This window comes from Panthera tigris, chromosome B1 (genome assembly GCF_018350195.1).
Source record: "Panthera tigris isolate Pti1 chromosome B1, P.tigris_Pti1_mat1.1, whole genome shotgun sequence".
Classification (NCBI taxonomy): Eukaryota; Metazoa; Chordata; class Mammalia; order Carnivora; family Felidae; genus Panthera; species Panthera tigris.
The window spans coordinates 96,443,112-96,459,911 of record NC_056663.1 but is presented as its reverse complement, the minus strand read 5'-3'; the positions used below and the strand labels follow the sequence as shown (position 1 = coordinate 96,459,911).

Sequence of the window (16,800 nt, the reverse complement as noted above, 5' to 3'; positions counted from 1 at the left end):
AAAAAAAGTGAAGGAAGAAATTGGATAGGAAGTGTGAGAAATAGGGTAGCCAGAAAAAGGGTTACTGAGGTGACCCTAGACCTGAACTAACAGGAAACTAACCATGCTGATTTCTAAGGAAAGCAGAGTGAACAGCTCAAAGGCCCTGAGATGCTGTACTTTTATATCAACATGTAAATCACCAGAACTTTTTTTGATCCCAAAATCAGTAAATAAAATGCAATGCAGCTGGTGAAACATTTTAAGCTCAGACTTTAGAAAAGAGCTGATCCACAGCTCTTAAGGTAAAAAGCTACATTTCTAAGTATTTTCACTTTTGCTATCTTCTGTCAATATGTCAGAAATAAGCTTGAGGATATGATAAATCAGTGTGCTATAAACATTGTCAACTATAGGGTCAAAAGTGGGGTTTCGGGGGAAAGGGAGTCAAGAAAGGAAGGAAGAGAAAATTTGCCTGGGGAACAACAGAACACTTGCTTTTCTGTCTGAGATATATATATGTTCCTTGGGACCGGAGATCTTCCTTTGACCTTTCTTGGCACCTTAAGAACACAATCTTGCCTGGAATGTGATTCAAGCATTCCCTGTGCCCCCTTAAATTTCTCCCTGTGTGCTTGTTAATACTTTAATATCCTATAAAAGAGACCGAAACCTCTTTTATTATTCATATTTTTGCAGATAAAACATCAATCATGTCTTGAATTTGCATAGATTTCACAAAGGGTTTTGAAATCCGTGCAATGAGAAGACTTTAAATCTTTTAAGCCTAGGAATAATTAATGCAATTGCTTCCGAAAGCTTAATCTGGTAGCAGCATGTAAAATGGAGAGATTTGGCCGCAAAACCAGTTAAGGGTCGAATAAGCTGCCATGGAAAGGAAGGTAGCACCAAAATGGTACCAGCAGGACTTGCCACCTGCTTTTGTATGAGGTAATCAAAATATAAACAAAATTCCTGCTCTGGAACCCTGGCCTAAATATGGTTTTGTACTAGTGACAAGTAGTATTAAAAGTGTTATAACACACTTAAGATAATAAAAAACTAGAACCTCAAGTTCAAACAACTAACTCCTACAGAGTAAGAGATGATAAAATAGGGTCTCTTTATTAGAAACCATCAAATAAGCTATAAAAAAGAAATAAGTGTATATTAGATGCTACTACAGAAAGATTTCCAGGATGTACAAAGTGAAAAAAAGCAAGGTGAAAGAAAATACAGCAAGACCTCATGTCCAGGATAGATGTATATCTACTGCATATACTTGCCCAGAGTCAGACCTGAACCTGGTAACACTCCAGATGAATTCTCAAAACTGTGGTATGCATATAGATGTCACCAAGACCTCCTCGGAGACACCATGAGATAAAAACTTTACTTGAAAAAAAATTTTTTTCATCATTTATTTATTTTTGGAGACAGAGAATGAGCGAGGGAGGGGCAGAGAAAGCGAGGGAAACACAGAATCAGAAACCGACTCCAAGCTCTGAGCTGTCAGCACAGAGCCCGACACCGGGCTCAAACTCATGAACCAGGAGTTCATGACCTAAGCCAAAGTCCGACGCTGAACGGACTGAGCCCCAGGCGCCCCTAAGAACTTTTCTTAATAATACTAAGACGTTACTTGTCTGTTTCACTCTGATTCTCTCAGTGCATAGTGGAGTTTTCCAACAGCCCCACAATGTGTGGTATTGCAGTAGACTGAGTACAAAAGCAGCCATGTAAATCCAGCTGTCGTTTATTACGGCAGGAATTGAAGAGATTTTCAAAAATAAAAAACAAGGCTATTCTCATTTGTTCTGAAAAATAGTTACTTTTTATTTAAAAATGTTATTTTTATATGGGCTATTTTAAGTGAATTAATATTTTTAAAATTTCAGTTTCAGTTTCTGAATATAAATATATCAATATATAACAAAAACAGAAGCTTCCTAGTGGTCTTAGTCTTTTTAAAGTGAAAAGCGATCCTAAATTAAGTTTGTGAGGTGCTGTTCTAGAATAGGTCTTTGGTTCTCAGCCTCCCCAAGCCCAAGCATTAGTTAAAACAGCATAGCCCTGTCTTCTTTCGGCTGTCTGGATTGAGAAACACTGCTCCAGATGAAATTACCAATTTAAATAAAATCCAAACGAAAGAGGAACATGTCGAATTAAGCTATTGGGGTGCAATCAGCAAAACCAGACTGAAAATGTGACTAGATAAACAAGCCCTGCTAAATTCAAGGAGCAGAAATAAAGCAACTTTTAAGAGAAAATGAAAGGGTAACTCTGGGAACCAAAATTTAAAACTTGATTAACCCCACACGTTGGCTTACTCTACTATGTTCTAGTTTTGCCTACTAAATATCTTTATACAGGACTAGTTACGCACTCTCCCTTCCTGCACCTCCGCCGTTCAGTACCCGTCGCCTGATAACACTGCGGGCAGTAAGGAAAACCCAGACCCGGGTTTATCAAAGGCAGCGCTCAGCACTGAGGAGACACGTGTTGGGAGTCACGTGGCTGGTGCCAGAAGGCGGGAGGCGGTTGGAGGCGCCTGCGCAGCTCCGCGAACTCCCCCAGGCCCTGGCGCGCCGATCTCGCGGCAACCTGAGCGTCGCTTTCCCGCCAGGACGAAGCTGAAGCGGTTTTAGGTTTCCCTTCGTAGATTCTCTCAGGCTCTTTTTCCTTGTGCTGGTGCCCATTTTTACCGCCGTCCTCCCACCATGCAGCGTGAACCTCCGAAGGGGAGGCAGGGGAAGAAGTCGGAAAAGCGGCTCTTTGACCCCGTGTCCTTCGGGAAGGACCTACTGGCCGGCGGGGTCGCAGCGGCTGTGTCCAAGACAGCCGTGGCGCCCATCGAGCGGGTGAAGCTGCTGTTGCAGGTGCAGGCGTCGTCCCGACAGATCAGCGCCGAGTCTCAGTACAAAGGCATGGTGGATTGCCTGGTGCGGATTCCCCGCGAGCAGGGTGCGTACCAGAGGCCACCGTGCCAACCTTTCCCGGTCTGGGTCAGCTTGCCAGAAAAGGGGAAAGGGGCGGGAGTGGGTAACTGCACCACAGATGTGCCTGTCCGTGATGCGTTTGTTTCTATACCGTTGACAGTTCAGTTTCTTAGCCAACCTAAGAGGCTCCCCTTTCCAGAGCCAGGAAGGCCTGTAACGTGACCAGTCCTGGGTAGGAGAGGCCACCACATTCTCTTTTTTCGCTTAAGTTTCTCCTTCACATCGGGATTTACACCTTGCTGTAGTTGCGTCTGGGTCAGAAGGAAAATGGTTGACCTCCCAGGATTGAGGGAGATGCCATTAGGCATGTAAACACGTGCTTTAAGTTGCTTAAATATTTGTTGAAATAATATTCTTAGAAGTACTCCAAGTATGGTAGTGTAGGAGCCTCCCAATACTCTGCTACCTATTGAGTGAAAAGAGGTTCTGTTCATTCTTCAGAACTACTGAAGACCAGGGCTGAAACTAAAGAGGCATTCACCCGTGCACAAATTGGAGGAGGGTACCCCAAAACTCAGTAAAGACAAATGATATTTTAGTGCAGTATTTTTAAAAATCAAAGTTAATTTGAAAAATCCAAAGTGAGCAAAATATCAAAATTTTAAATAAAGACAAGAATAACATTACCAGTTTTTTTCTTTTTGTATCAGCCCTGCCTTAATTAAAATTTTGATTTTTTTTTTCATTGTAAAAGGTTTTTTTCCAGTGATACCGAAATGATTTCAAGGGATAAATAAAGCGTTTTGTTAACCATTAAATACCCTTCTGTTGCAGAATTGCTCTTAAGTTAGCTAAGTAGATAAGAGGATAAATTTATCAAAAATCTTCTATAAATCACCCATGTAGTTGTATTCAGTTGAAAACTCAACAAGAACTTTAAAAAGAGAATAGGCCTGTTTATTGTGTAGCCTGAACAAGAAGTGAGTGGCTTCAACTTCAGGGCCTGCCCTTTCTTCTACTCCTAAGTCTATGCCAGGTTAGTCTTCCATGAGAAAACCATTCTCTCCCCAGAGATGTAGTTACAACTCCTCTAGGCCTGTTGGGTGTGGTATTTAGGGTGGAGTGTAACTGTTTTTTGTTTCTGTTTTTTTGTTTTTTGGGCTTTTTTGGTGTGTAACTCTTAAGGCATCATCTAAGCTGTAAATTTAGGATACTCACCTGGACAGCTGAGCTCAGATCTTTCATAGTGCTTCACACTTCTCTACTCCCATTTGTAAGCTTCCCATTTCCCCCAAGGTTTTTACAGGAAAGGTAGGAACCTATCTCCACTTGGTTTATATTCTAAGACTTCTTCACAGAAGTAGGGGACTCTTTATTATTAGCTAATCTGCTTTAAATATTTAGTCAGGTAAAGTTAAATATTCTAGTCAGGTTGTGTTGATCAGTGCTAATTTATTTTATATTTTAACTGTTTTAAATAATATTTAAACCTAAACATATTCAATATGGATCTTGTAAATTGAGATCATTCTAAATAGTATTCTAGTGCTTGCTTTCTTTACCCTCCGATGAGATGATCATAAGCAGAACTTTAAGATGTTTTATGTTCTTATAAACAAGGCCTTGTTATGAATACACACTCCGTGGTACATCCTATGCTAAGAGACTAGTAATTCACAACAGGGATAATATTGCCATCTAGGGGCATTTTTACAACCTTGGAGGGAATTCTTTGTTTAGCACAAAGATAGAAGGGTATAATACATAATTGCAATGATATAAAAGGCAAAATCCAGGGATGCTAAACATTCTGCTGCTGTACATGGCCAGGCCTGTGCAACAAACACTTATTCTGCAACCTAAATGGCTCACTTCTCCCACTAGACATTCATGTAGTAGTAAAACCTGTTTATGATTTTCTAAGCTTAGAACCTAACTCTGATTTACTCATGAACACAAACTGTCTGGGACATAGTTTCCATATATACTGATCAGTAATTCAACTACCTTGTGAGTAGAAGGACTGTTGTATTTTGTTTTGTTAAGAATTGTACTGAGAGGGGGTGCCTGGGTGACTCAGTCCATTGTCAACTTCAGCTCAGGTCATGAACTCATGGTTTGTGAGTTTGAGCCCCGCGTTGGGCTCTGTGCTGACAGCTCAGAGCCTTGAGCCTGCTTTGGATTCTGTGTCTCCCTCTGTCTCTCCCTGCTTGCACTTGATCTCTCTCTCTCTATGTCTCTCAAAAACAAACAAACAATAAAAAAATTTTTTTAAAGAATTGTACTGAAAGGTGTTCACCATTGTAAAAACTTATGTTACCAATTCTTGTGATATTTGATCACCACTTAAGCATCATCTTCATTTGTAACTACTGAATTCATGATCATTATACATACATATACACAAATATATTTATTAAGCCCTTTTAAAAGAAATGTTAATGGTGTCTAAAGTATAACATTCATTATTAAGTGGAAGCAAGCATCTGACAATTTTGTGGTGTGTTCATGCCTCACCAATTTACTAATTAAAATGCCTATTTTAGGGGCGCCTGGGTGGCTTAGTCATTTAAGTGTCCGACACTTGATTTTGGTCCAGGTCATGATCTCATGGTGGTGGGATGGAGCCCCACGTCAGGAACTAAATGAGTGTGGAGCTTGCTTGGGCTTCTCTCTCTCCCTCTCTGCTCCTCCCCCACTCATGTGTAAGCATTCATGGTGACATGAGTTTTCACAATAGTGAACAGCTCTCAGTACAATTCTCTCTTTCAAAATAAGTAAACATTTAAAAAATAAAATATAATCCCTATTTTATTTAAAATGCGTTTATTTTCTCTTCTTGTGTGGTAGAGAGGGCATTATATGGATTTTTAAAAAATTGTTGAAGAAGTCACAGTCTTTGAATTCTATTTCTAGATCCTAAAGGAAGTAATGTTAAGTATTTATTCTATATAGAGGACTTGAGCCTGGTAAGGTTGAGAATCACTAGGGTAGATCATTCTGGAATTTTACTGGGCAATGAAGTTCTGAAATTGTTATTTTCTGGAATTTACCTCCTGTCCCTTTTTTGAAAGTCAAGGCACATCCTCATCTCAAATGCTCTGAAGTTTCTCTTGTGTTTCATGTTTCCTCTAATTTTACTGATAATTTTTCCTTTCTTTAGGCAACATGAAATGAACTTGAGAGACATGAACCCATAAGGCACAAGCAGATGGTCTCTCACTATCTTCTTGCTTATCTCTGCTTTCTTTCTACACCAAGGATAGATCTCTTCATTTTAAATCTCTGGACTTAGCTTTCAACATCTCTTTGGGTATCTTTCATACACCCTATAAGCTTTCCTTGGCTTGTAAAATCTTCTGGATTTATCTTGACTGATGCTGTTCTTAAAGATTTACTGTATGCTTTAGTTGTTGGTGTGACCTTCAAACTTTGTATGCACACTTTTATTTAGTACTGTTTAAACCTTTATTACATGAAAAATTCATGTTATAGAAAATTAGAAAATATAAAGAATCAAAAAGTAAAACAACTCACCACTGAAATCCCCACAGGTAACATTTTGGTGTCTGTGCTATAATTTTTCACTGGGCACAATAGGCATATATGTAAGAATATTTTAAAGTAATTGTTTTTTAAAAAATAATTGTTTTATTTCATATATAGTAAACAAATATTTTAAAGATCTGATCTAGGCAGCTCATTTTTAAGCATCTACCAGATCTCTCTTTCCTCTTTTAGGAGTTTCTGGCTATGAGGTTTTTTATATCTTGAAGACAGTGGTTTGGGATATGGAAAGGCATCATTTTAAATAAAATGGGAAAGTAAACATAAACATTACTAATATTTGGTATATGAATTGGGACTGGTATCTATGCTTGGGCCAAATGTCAGTTACAAATCCTAAGACACTAAGGCATTCTGAAAAAAAGAAAATGAATTGCATACTAAAGAGGGGCTGACAGGCACCCTTTCTCAATTATTATGTAATAAACATAGTTTATGTTTGCTCAGTTGGATTTATAGAGACAAGAAGACTGTTTGAATATTTGAAAGTATCAAGAAGACTATTTGAAATATATATTCATGTACACTATTCTTTAACATTTTTTAAAATATTTTATTTTATTTTATTTTATTCTTAAGAATGAACCTCACCTCAAGGGTGCTTTGAGATAATAGCAAATAATGGTGTGAAAACACCATGATTAGCAAGATATCTAAATATATTGTTTAATTGTTCAAATGAATGCTAAGTTATTCTCTAATATCTCCTATCTAGAAGTTTTCTCCAACTGCCCTATGTAAATAGCCCTTCCTCAATCTCCATGTCCACATATTATTTTTGTTCTTAAAGCCACTTGACATATTTATCTGTTCATAGTCTGTCTCCCTGTCTCCCTCAAAATATAAGCTCCGTAAACCCAAGAAATTTGCTCCTTAGTGCTATCCCTAGCAGGTTCACTATGTACTAGGTACCAAATAAAAGGTTTTTAAATGAAGAATCTTTACATCCTTTAATTTCTATTTTGGGTATTTTTACAAATGTGCATAGCAGAGTAGTATAGTAGAAAATATATATAATCTTTTTAATGTGTACATATTTGAGAGTCAGCCTTACATAGTTTTTACTGATAGGCATATTGTCAAAACATGTAGTAGCACACCAGTCTAGAATATATATACCCAAACATGTTTAGCATTATCATGGCTTGGCTAATAAGTTGACCAGTAACTTTTTCTCATTTTCTCATCAGGTCTATATTTTAATTCTTTTGTTTGTTTGTTTCAAGTATTTACTTAAATTCCAGTTTACTAACATGCAGTGTAATATTAGTTTCAGGTGTAGAATTACATACACTACCCAGTGTTCATCACAGCAAGGGCCCTCCTTAATACCCAACTCCCATTTAACCCATCCCCCCACCATGTCTAGCAACCCTGCTTTTTCTCGATAGTTGAATCTGTTTTATGGTTTGCCTCTCCTTCTCTTTTCCCCCAAGTTCATTTGTTTGTTCCATTTAAATTCTTTTATTTAAATGTGTTTTTTTAATGTTTATTTATTTTTGAGAGAGATTGACAGAGTGTGAGCAGAAGAGGGGCAGAGAGAAAGAGAGACACAGAATCTGAAACAGGCTCCAGGCTCTGAGCGATCAGCACAGAGCCTGATGCAGGGCTTGAACTCACAAACTGTGAGATCATGACCTGAACCAAAGTCAGGTGCCCCTGTTCCATTTTAATTCTTAATTATTTTCTCAGAATTAAGTTCATGATGGTTTTTTCTCAGCCTTAAATTTTTTTTTAAACATTTATTTATTTTGAGACAGAGAGAGACAGAGCATGAATGGGGGAGGGTCAGAGAGAGAGAGAGACACAGAATCTGAAACAGGCTCCAGGCTCTGAGCTGCCAGCACAGAGCCTCACACGGGGCTTGAACTCACAGACCGCGAGATCATGACCTGAGCTGAAGTCAGCCGCTTAACTGACTGAGCCACCCAGGTGCCCCTCTCAGCCTTAAATTTTGAAGAAATTATTTTTTTCTTAGCAATTAAGTAAAAAACTTAGATATTTTGTTATTAGCAAAGAAAGATACCACAATCACTATGTTTTTCCCTACCAATTTTGTGATTATATCTTAGGAAATTGCCCTTTTATTCTGTATGACTAGAGAATATCAAAATACTCCTACATTTGCATCATCCTTTTCTCTTGTTTTTTTCTGACCAAAAATACTGGTTTTTATCTAGAATGGATTATCTGACCAAAAAATACTATTTTTATCCAGAATGGATTTTTATAGAGAGGCAGTAGAATTTAATAGATCTAGGTTTGGAGTTGGATTCTGGAATCAAGTCCCAGCCTTTTCCTCACCTTGTGACCTTCAGCAGTTTTTATTAAACCTATCTCAGCCCCAATTACCCCAGTTATATACTGGGTATAATAATAGTACCTACCTGATATGATAGTTGTGAGAGTTAAACAAAATTATGCCTGTAAAATATTCAGCCATGTGTCTGTTGCAATTAGTGCTCAATAAGTTTTAACTCTTTAATCAGTATGTATACTTCCCCAAATTTACAAGCATGTATTCCTGATATTCATTTATAAATGAGTGTCTTTGATATAAACTTGCATTATACAGAGTAGGTTTTTGTAATCTTCCTGAGGAAACTTATGTAGGTACCTAGTGTACTATAGATGAATAAAACCCTGAAACCTAGCCCCCAGAAATAACATTCCTATAGAAAATGCATTCAGAATTTCACTTTGAGGTTTCTCTCCCTTTGCACTCTTAGCAGGGACACTGAAGTTCCTAAAAGCATGGTACAGCAGTGAGATGCAAAGAAAGGAATAAGAATAAAGTTTTTAAGGGTGATCTATGGAAAAAGATTAAAACAGGAGTTCTTAACCTGACACTATAGCTTCAAGGAATCCATGAGTTCTGTGAAATATATGCAAAAGTATTTTATGTATGTGAGATTATATTTTTTTCAGATATAACCCATTAAGAGCTGCCAGTTTTCCTGGTATACTTCTAGGGATTTATTTGTTTCTAGATTTTCATTGAGACATTGGCCTGTGTTTTGATGAATTTTCTAGGTTTTTTTCATGCAAATGCAATTTTGCTAAAAAGGATGCAAATTAAATCCAAATTAGTTAACATATAGTGTAATAATTAACATATAGTGTAATAATTTCAGGAATGGAATTTAGTGATTCATCACTTACATATAACACCCAGTGCTCATCCCAACAAGTGTCCTCCTTAATGACCCTCACCCCTTTAGCCCTTCCCCCCACCCAGCACCCTGCCAGCAACCCTCAGTTTGTTCTCTATCATTAAGAGACTCTATGGTTTGTCTCCCTCTCTGTTTTTGTATTATTTTTGCTTCCCTTTCCTTATGTTCATCTGTTTTGTATCTTAAATTCCACATGAGTGAAATCATGATATTTGTCTTTCTCTGACTTATTTTGCTTAGCATAATACATTCTAGTTCCATCCACGTTATTGCAAATGGCAAGATTTCATTCTTTTTGATTGCCAAATAATATTCCATTGTATCTATATACCACATCTTCTTTATCCATTCATCAGTTGGTGGACATTTGGGCTCTGTCCATACTTTGACAATTGTTGATAGTGCTGCTGTAAACATTGGGGTGCATGTGCCCCTTCGAATCAGCACTCCTGTATCCTTTGGATAAATACCTAGTAGTGCAGTTCCTGGGTTGTAGGGTAGTTATGTTTTTAATTTTTTTAGGAACCTCCATACTGTTTTCCAGAGTGGCTGTACCAGTTTGCATTCCTACCAGCAGTGCAAAAGGGTTCCTAAAAAGAATATATTCTTCAGCCAACTGTAACAAACCTTTTTAATCATAAATCCAGCGCTATGTTATACTCTCATGTTAATTTCCAGATGTCTTTCCAAAATCTTCCATTTATATACAATTCATTAGCCAAAGTTACAATCCTTTATACTGCTCTTAAATATGACACTGTTTTGTGAGGTATTAATTCAGACTATAATCATAAGTATAGAATTATGACTAATAACTTATAATCTAAAACCCATAATATTTCAGTACCACTCAGCTGGGTCAACCATTTCCTAAAATTTTTTTTTTAATGTTTATTTATTTTTGACAGAGAGAGAGACAGAGCATGAGTGGGGGAGGGGCAGAGAGAGAGGGAGACACAGAATCTGAAGCAGGCTCCAGGCTCTGAGCTGTCAGTCCAGAGCCCGACGCGGGGCTCGAACCCACACACTGTGAGATCATGACCTGAGCCGAAGTCGGATGCTCAACCGACTGAGCCACTCAGGCTCCCATGGGTCAACCATTTTCAAAATGACTTTTAATATTTAAGGGCCATGTATAAAATGGAAATTCTAATATCTTTTGATATATGACACTTTTTCTAAACTCAGGGTTTTTTTTAAACAAATAATTTTTTTTTTTCAATTTAAATCCCGGAGAGAGAAGGAGAGAGAGAGAGAATCCCAACCAGGCTCCGCACTATCAGCACAGAGCCCAGTGCAGTGCTCTACCTCACGAACTGTGAGATCATGACCTGAGCCGAAATCAAGAGACACTTAACCGACTGAGTCACCAGGCGCCCCCTTAGTTTTTAAACTTTTAAAGTTTCACTTTGTGCATGTATAAAATGGGTACTGTAGGAGAGCCTATTTCATAAGCATAATGTGGTGATTAAATGAAATATACAGCCTTTGTCCTGTGCCAGCACATACTAAGTACTTAGGAAGCACTCAGTACCATTACATGTTAAATGTCCTAGTAGAGACTGAATCAGTTGTGAATACTCAGATTATTTCTTAGCTTTTAAATATGTTTCTTAATTATCTTTGTGTAATTGCTTTATATGCAGTTTGGGACTCACCAAGATTCTTTTTTTTCCCCCACAAAGCAGACTTTCTTATTTAGCAAATAAATATAACTTTCAGTTTCTGAACTTCAGCCCAGTCAACAGAGATTATTTTCATTTGAATCTTTATCTTTAGAAGACTGATTCTGGGTATTCTCCAAGTTTGGACTAGAGGTATCCTATTCAAAGTAGCAAGATCAAACCATTGGACAATTTGTAATCTAGTAGACACAACTATGGCTACTTAAGAGATATCCTATTGTATTCTAGATCAGTTCTGGATTTTAAAGGTAGTTGCGAATTATAGGGGTAACACAATGACTGAATTTTAAGGATTGGTCAATCCATGGAGATTTGAAGTGGGAAGATTATTGGCCTGGAAAGTTTCCTCTAATCTCTCCATCAGGCCTCTGGAGACTGCCTTGAATTGTAAATTGATCCCTTTTCTGGCTAGGTTCCAGAACATAAAGGTGAAGATACTTTAGACTCTTAACAGCTTTCTCATTCTCATATGTATGTATACAAACCAATTCTGTTCTAATAATAGGAATTGTATGTTATGATTTGGAAATAAGGCTAAGGGTTACTAGCTTCTCTGACAAATACTGGTGAGCTCTGTTTTTCTACTAGGAGAAAGCCCTGTATTCAACTGATAATACTTTCCATAGGTTTTGAGGTATTTAAGGCTTTTTATTGGAAACTAACAAAATTGGAATGGGGCACATGGAGTTAACACTGCCTGTTTTCTTCAGTGGATTCACACATAAACTTAATTTTTTCTCATGAGAAAGAGTATAAATTTTAGATAGTTCAAATAACTAAGTTTGTTAAAACTATGGGAATTTTTAAATAATAATACAAGTTTATATTTAGTATGTTTTTTGTTTGTTTGTTTGTTTTTGTTTTTTGGTAGGTTTCTTCAGTTATTGGCGTGGCAATTTGGCAAATGTTATCCGGTATTTTCCAACACAAGCTCTAAACTTTGCTTTTAAGGACAAATACAAACAACTTTTCATGTCTGGAGTTAATAAAGAAAAACAGGTAAGTACATTTTTTAAGGTTTATTTATTTATTTTTGAGAGAAAGCGTGTGCACAAGAGTGTGAACAGGGGAGGGTAGAGGGAGAGAATCCCAAGCAGGCTTTGCACTGGAGCCTGATGCTGGGCTTAATGTCACAAACCTTGAGATCATGACCTGAGCCAAAATCAAGAGTAAGATGCTTAGCCAGCTGAGCTACCCAGGCGCCCAGTAAGTACATTTTAATATCTATTATTTTCTAAGAAGTAATTGCATTTGTCTTAACCTGTGATGTTTTACTTGGGGAGGAGGTGCTAAAGTGGTAGAAGAAATAGTAATTAAGACATAGGAACTTTTAACATATTGATATGTATTATGTTATAGAAACTATATTTGAGAAATATAGAATTACATTTTTTACAAGTTTCTCTAAATCTCTTAACACGATTTTAATAACTAAAGGATCTTTTGTCCCAAGATAATATTTGTCTGAATAAGTATTAATTTTAATATAACTTGCATGTTATAATCACTGTTCTACTGCACTGTTCTACAGCAAAAAAAAGTAGTCAACAGGGGTTCCTGGGTGGCTCAGTCAGTTGAGCATCCAACTCTTGATTATTGGGTCAGGTCGTAATCCCAGGGTCCTGGGATCAAGCCCCACATCAGGCTCTGCACTGAGCATGGAGCCTGCCCAAGGTTCTCTCTCTTTCTCCCTCTGCCCCTCTCCCCAGCTTGCATGCATGTGTGCCCTCTCCCTTTATCTCTCTCCTTCTAATAAAAGGGGTGCCTGGGTGGCTCAGTCAATTAAGCATCTGACTTTAGCTCAGATCATGATCTCTCAGTTTATGAGTTCAAGCCCCGTGTCAGGCTCTGTGCTGATAGCTTGGATCCTGGAGCCTGCTTCAGATTCTGTGTCTCCCTCTCTCTCTGCCCTTCCCCCATTCACAATCCATCTCTCTCTCTCTATCTCTCTCAAACAATGAATAAACATTAAAAAAATTTTTTTAAAGCAGTGGACAGGTATGTATTCCTACATATCTGAGGTATTTAATTTCTTAAAGAAGTACATTGTTTCTTTTTTCTTTTTTATGACTAAGTCTCTATTTAGTTGAGATTAAAGTGCATAGGAAGAAAATCAAACAAAAACAGGAAGCAATAAATTGAAGGTAGAAAATTCTTTTTTTTTTCTTTTTGTTTTTTTGGGGTTTTTTGAGAGAGCACATGAAATCTTGAGCTGGGGAGGGGTAGAGTAAGAAGGAGAGAGAGAATTTTAAGCAGGCTCCATGCCTAGCGCAGAACCCGATGCAGTGCTTGCTCTCACAACCGTGAGATCATGACCTGAGCTGAAATCAAGTGTCAGACGCTTACCGACTAAGCGACTTAGGCACCCTCCCCCTTTGTTTTTTGAATTGAAAAAGTGCTTTTTCTTTTCAAGGTAATCACTCCCTTGGTTATAAAATTTCAGTTTTAAAATTGCCTATTCATATGAGCTATATGTCATTTGTTTTGGTTTCTATTTGTTTTGTTGCCTCTGTATACACTAAACCACCTACATTACTCTTAAGGTCTCCCTTTTAAATACCTTACAAAGTCTTCCCCTTGCCCTTACACAGTCTCTCTTTGCCTTCATCCTTTCTCTTTTTCTTTTTCCCCCAACCAGCCAAAGCCAACCAACCAATCTAGCTATCCTAGCAGATTCTTTTTATTTTTATTTCTCTATTTATCTATCTATCCATCTATCTATTTATTTATTTGAGAGTAGGAGAAAGGGGCAGGGGGGAGAGGGAGAACCTTAAATTTTTTTTTAATGTTTATTTATTTTTGAGAGAAAGAGAGAAAGACAGAGACAGAGCACAAGTTTGAGACTCGGAGTCTCAGAATCTGAAATAGGCTCCAGGCTCTGAGCTGTCAGCACAGAGCCTGACGTGGGGCTCAAATCCACAAATGGTGATATCGTGACTTGAGCTGAAGTTAGATGCTTAATCTACTGAGCCACCTAGGCACCCTCTAGTGGGTTCTTTATAAAAGCAACTGTTTGTGGAACATTTGTTTGTTGCTGTCTTCTTTAATTTCCTTGTATATCCTTTATTCCCCTTTTTTCACAGTCTATATTTCATTAAGAAATGTTTACGGAGTACTTTGCACCATCTAATATGTAGTGGGAAATATAAAGGTAATGAAGAAAATTCTTTAGACTTAGAATGTCTGGATTTGGATCCTGGCACTGTGTTATTTAGCTTTGTGGGTTTTTGAAAGTCACGTCTCTGATCCTTATTTTCCTCATCTAAAAATTGGACATAATAATACCTCCCTTATAGTTGGTGAAGTTTAGATGACATTACTTATAAGGTGCTTATTATCATAGTACTGTGCTTGATGATAGGCACTCAGAAAAATATCCCTGTCTTTCTTAGCTGCTAGCTATAATAATTAGAACTTTTCTTGACTCAGAACCTGTGTCAGAGGTCCGTCCCCAAGATCACCTTCACTTTTAGTGATTAACTAGGACTCAGAACACAGAAAAGCTATTATGCTCATGAGTTGTTTTTTTGTTTTGTTTGTTTTTTTTTTACAGCAAAAAGGATATAGTTAAAATCAATAAAGGGAAAAGGCAGATAGAGTCTGGGAGAAACCAGATGCAAGCTTTTAGTGGTCTTCTCCTAGTAGAGTCACATGGACAGCACTTAATTCTCCCAGTAGCAATGTGTGACAATACACATGATGTGTTGCCAAATAGGATTGCTCACTTGAGCATTGGAGTCCAGGATTTTTTGGAGAGATCAGTTGCATAAGCAAGGAATGTGAGTGTCATTAACTACTCAGACTCTAGCCACTACTCCCTAACCCAAGAGATCAAACTCATATAAGTTAGCCCAATGTTCCAAGCATACAAAACAGGTGTTCACCATAAATTCACATATTAGCATAAACTGTCTGGTGTGGCCCAAAGCCTAATAAGGCTTTCTTTCATACAAAGAAACTAATCAGTAGAATTTTCTAAGGGCTTAGATGTTATCTTGAAGAAACTGGTCAAGGATGGGTCCTGAAGATCTCAGTATATAAATGGTTTGGGCAGTGCAGGCCTGCTGAGTTAAGTCTTTACTCAACACTTCCCACCCCACCTCCCCCAAAAGATAATTTCTGTAAGACTAAGCCAAATGGAGAATTTAACTCCTGAGTTAACCAGAATATTTGTTACTAACATCTATTCCTAGCAGTATAAATAACATCTCATTACAAGTTTTAAAGTTAACTTTGATCTTTGCTAAGTATTTATAATAAATTTCAAATTATTAGAACTTGAGATAAGAACATCTTTAGTATTTCTATAAAGACATCCTATCTTATTTATAATGTAAAGGTATTCAGTCACAAGTAAGAATGTCATATGTATTATTTACTAAATTTGGATATTAATGACCCTTTTACTTCTGACTTTGGACATCAAAATTTTATTTCATCTTTGCCCACCCCTCTAAAGTGAAGAAGAATAATTAAAATAGAAAAATCAGTATTTTTGTTTTTTTTTTACCTGGTTTTAAAATAAGTAGGGAAGATAGAAAAAAACAAATATAGTATATGAGTTTAAAAGTGATTTTTGTGGGACACCTGGGTGGCTCACTTGGTTGAGTGTCTTGACTTCAGCTCATGGCTTGTGGGCTCAATCCCCTTGTCGGGCTCTGCGCTGACAGCTCAGAGCCTGGAGCCTGCTTCAGATTCTGTGTCTCTCTCTCTCTGCCCCTCCCCCACTCGTTCTCTCTCTCTCTCTCTCTCTCTCTCTCTCTCTTTCTCTTTCTCTTTCTCTTTCTCTCTCTCTCTCTCTCTCTCTTTCAAAAATAAATAAACGTTAAAGTGATCGATCTACCACAGTGAGATAGCACTACACGCCTATCAGAATGGCTAAAATAGTGACAACCCCAGATGTTGGTGAAGATGTAGAGAAGCTAGATCATTCCTATATTGCTGGTGGGAATGTAAATGATAACTGCCACTCTAGAAAAGAGAACAATAGTTTCTTACAAACTAAACATGTGCTTATCATACGTCCCAGCAGTTATACCCTCGGGCATTATCCCAGAAAATAAAAACTTACATTCACACAAAAACTAGTGTGCACATGTTCACAGGAGCTTATTTCATAATAGATCAAAATCTAGAATTAACCCAGTTGTCCTTTAACAGGTGAATAGTTAAAACTATGGTACATCACACCATGGAATACTTCTCAGCAATAAAGAGAAACAAACTGTTGATAAAACATATATTGTATGATCCCACTTAGGTATCTAGAATAGGCAAATTAAATTCGTAGACAAGAAATAGAATTAAGGGGCCAGGAGGAAAGAAAATGGGGAGTTTTATCTAATGGGTACAGAGTTTCTATTTGGGGATGATGAAGTTCTGGAAGTAGAGAGTAGAAATATTTTTATGATATTGTGAATGTACTTAGTGTCACTGAATTATACTCTTAAAAATAGC

At 37.4% G+C, this 16,800-nt stretch overlaps 1 protein-coding gene across 1 annotated transcript in view; it reads left to right on the top strand.

Moving 5' to 3' along the window:
- Positions 1–2,557: 2,557 nt before the first annotated feature.
- The window catches only part of SLC25A31 (solute carrier family 25 member 31), a 28,102-nt gene continuing 13,859 nt past the window's right edge, over positions 2,558–16,800 (top strand). The window contains exons 1-2 of the mRNA XM_007091812.2: positions 2,558–2,943; positions 12,215–12,342. Coding sequence (XP_007091874.1) covers positions 2,700–2,943; positions 12,215–12,342 — 372 coding nt within the window. The 5' untranslated portion in view covers positions 2,558–2,699. The remainder of the gene's footprint in view (positions 2,944–12,214; positions 12,343–16,800) is intronic.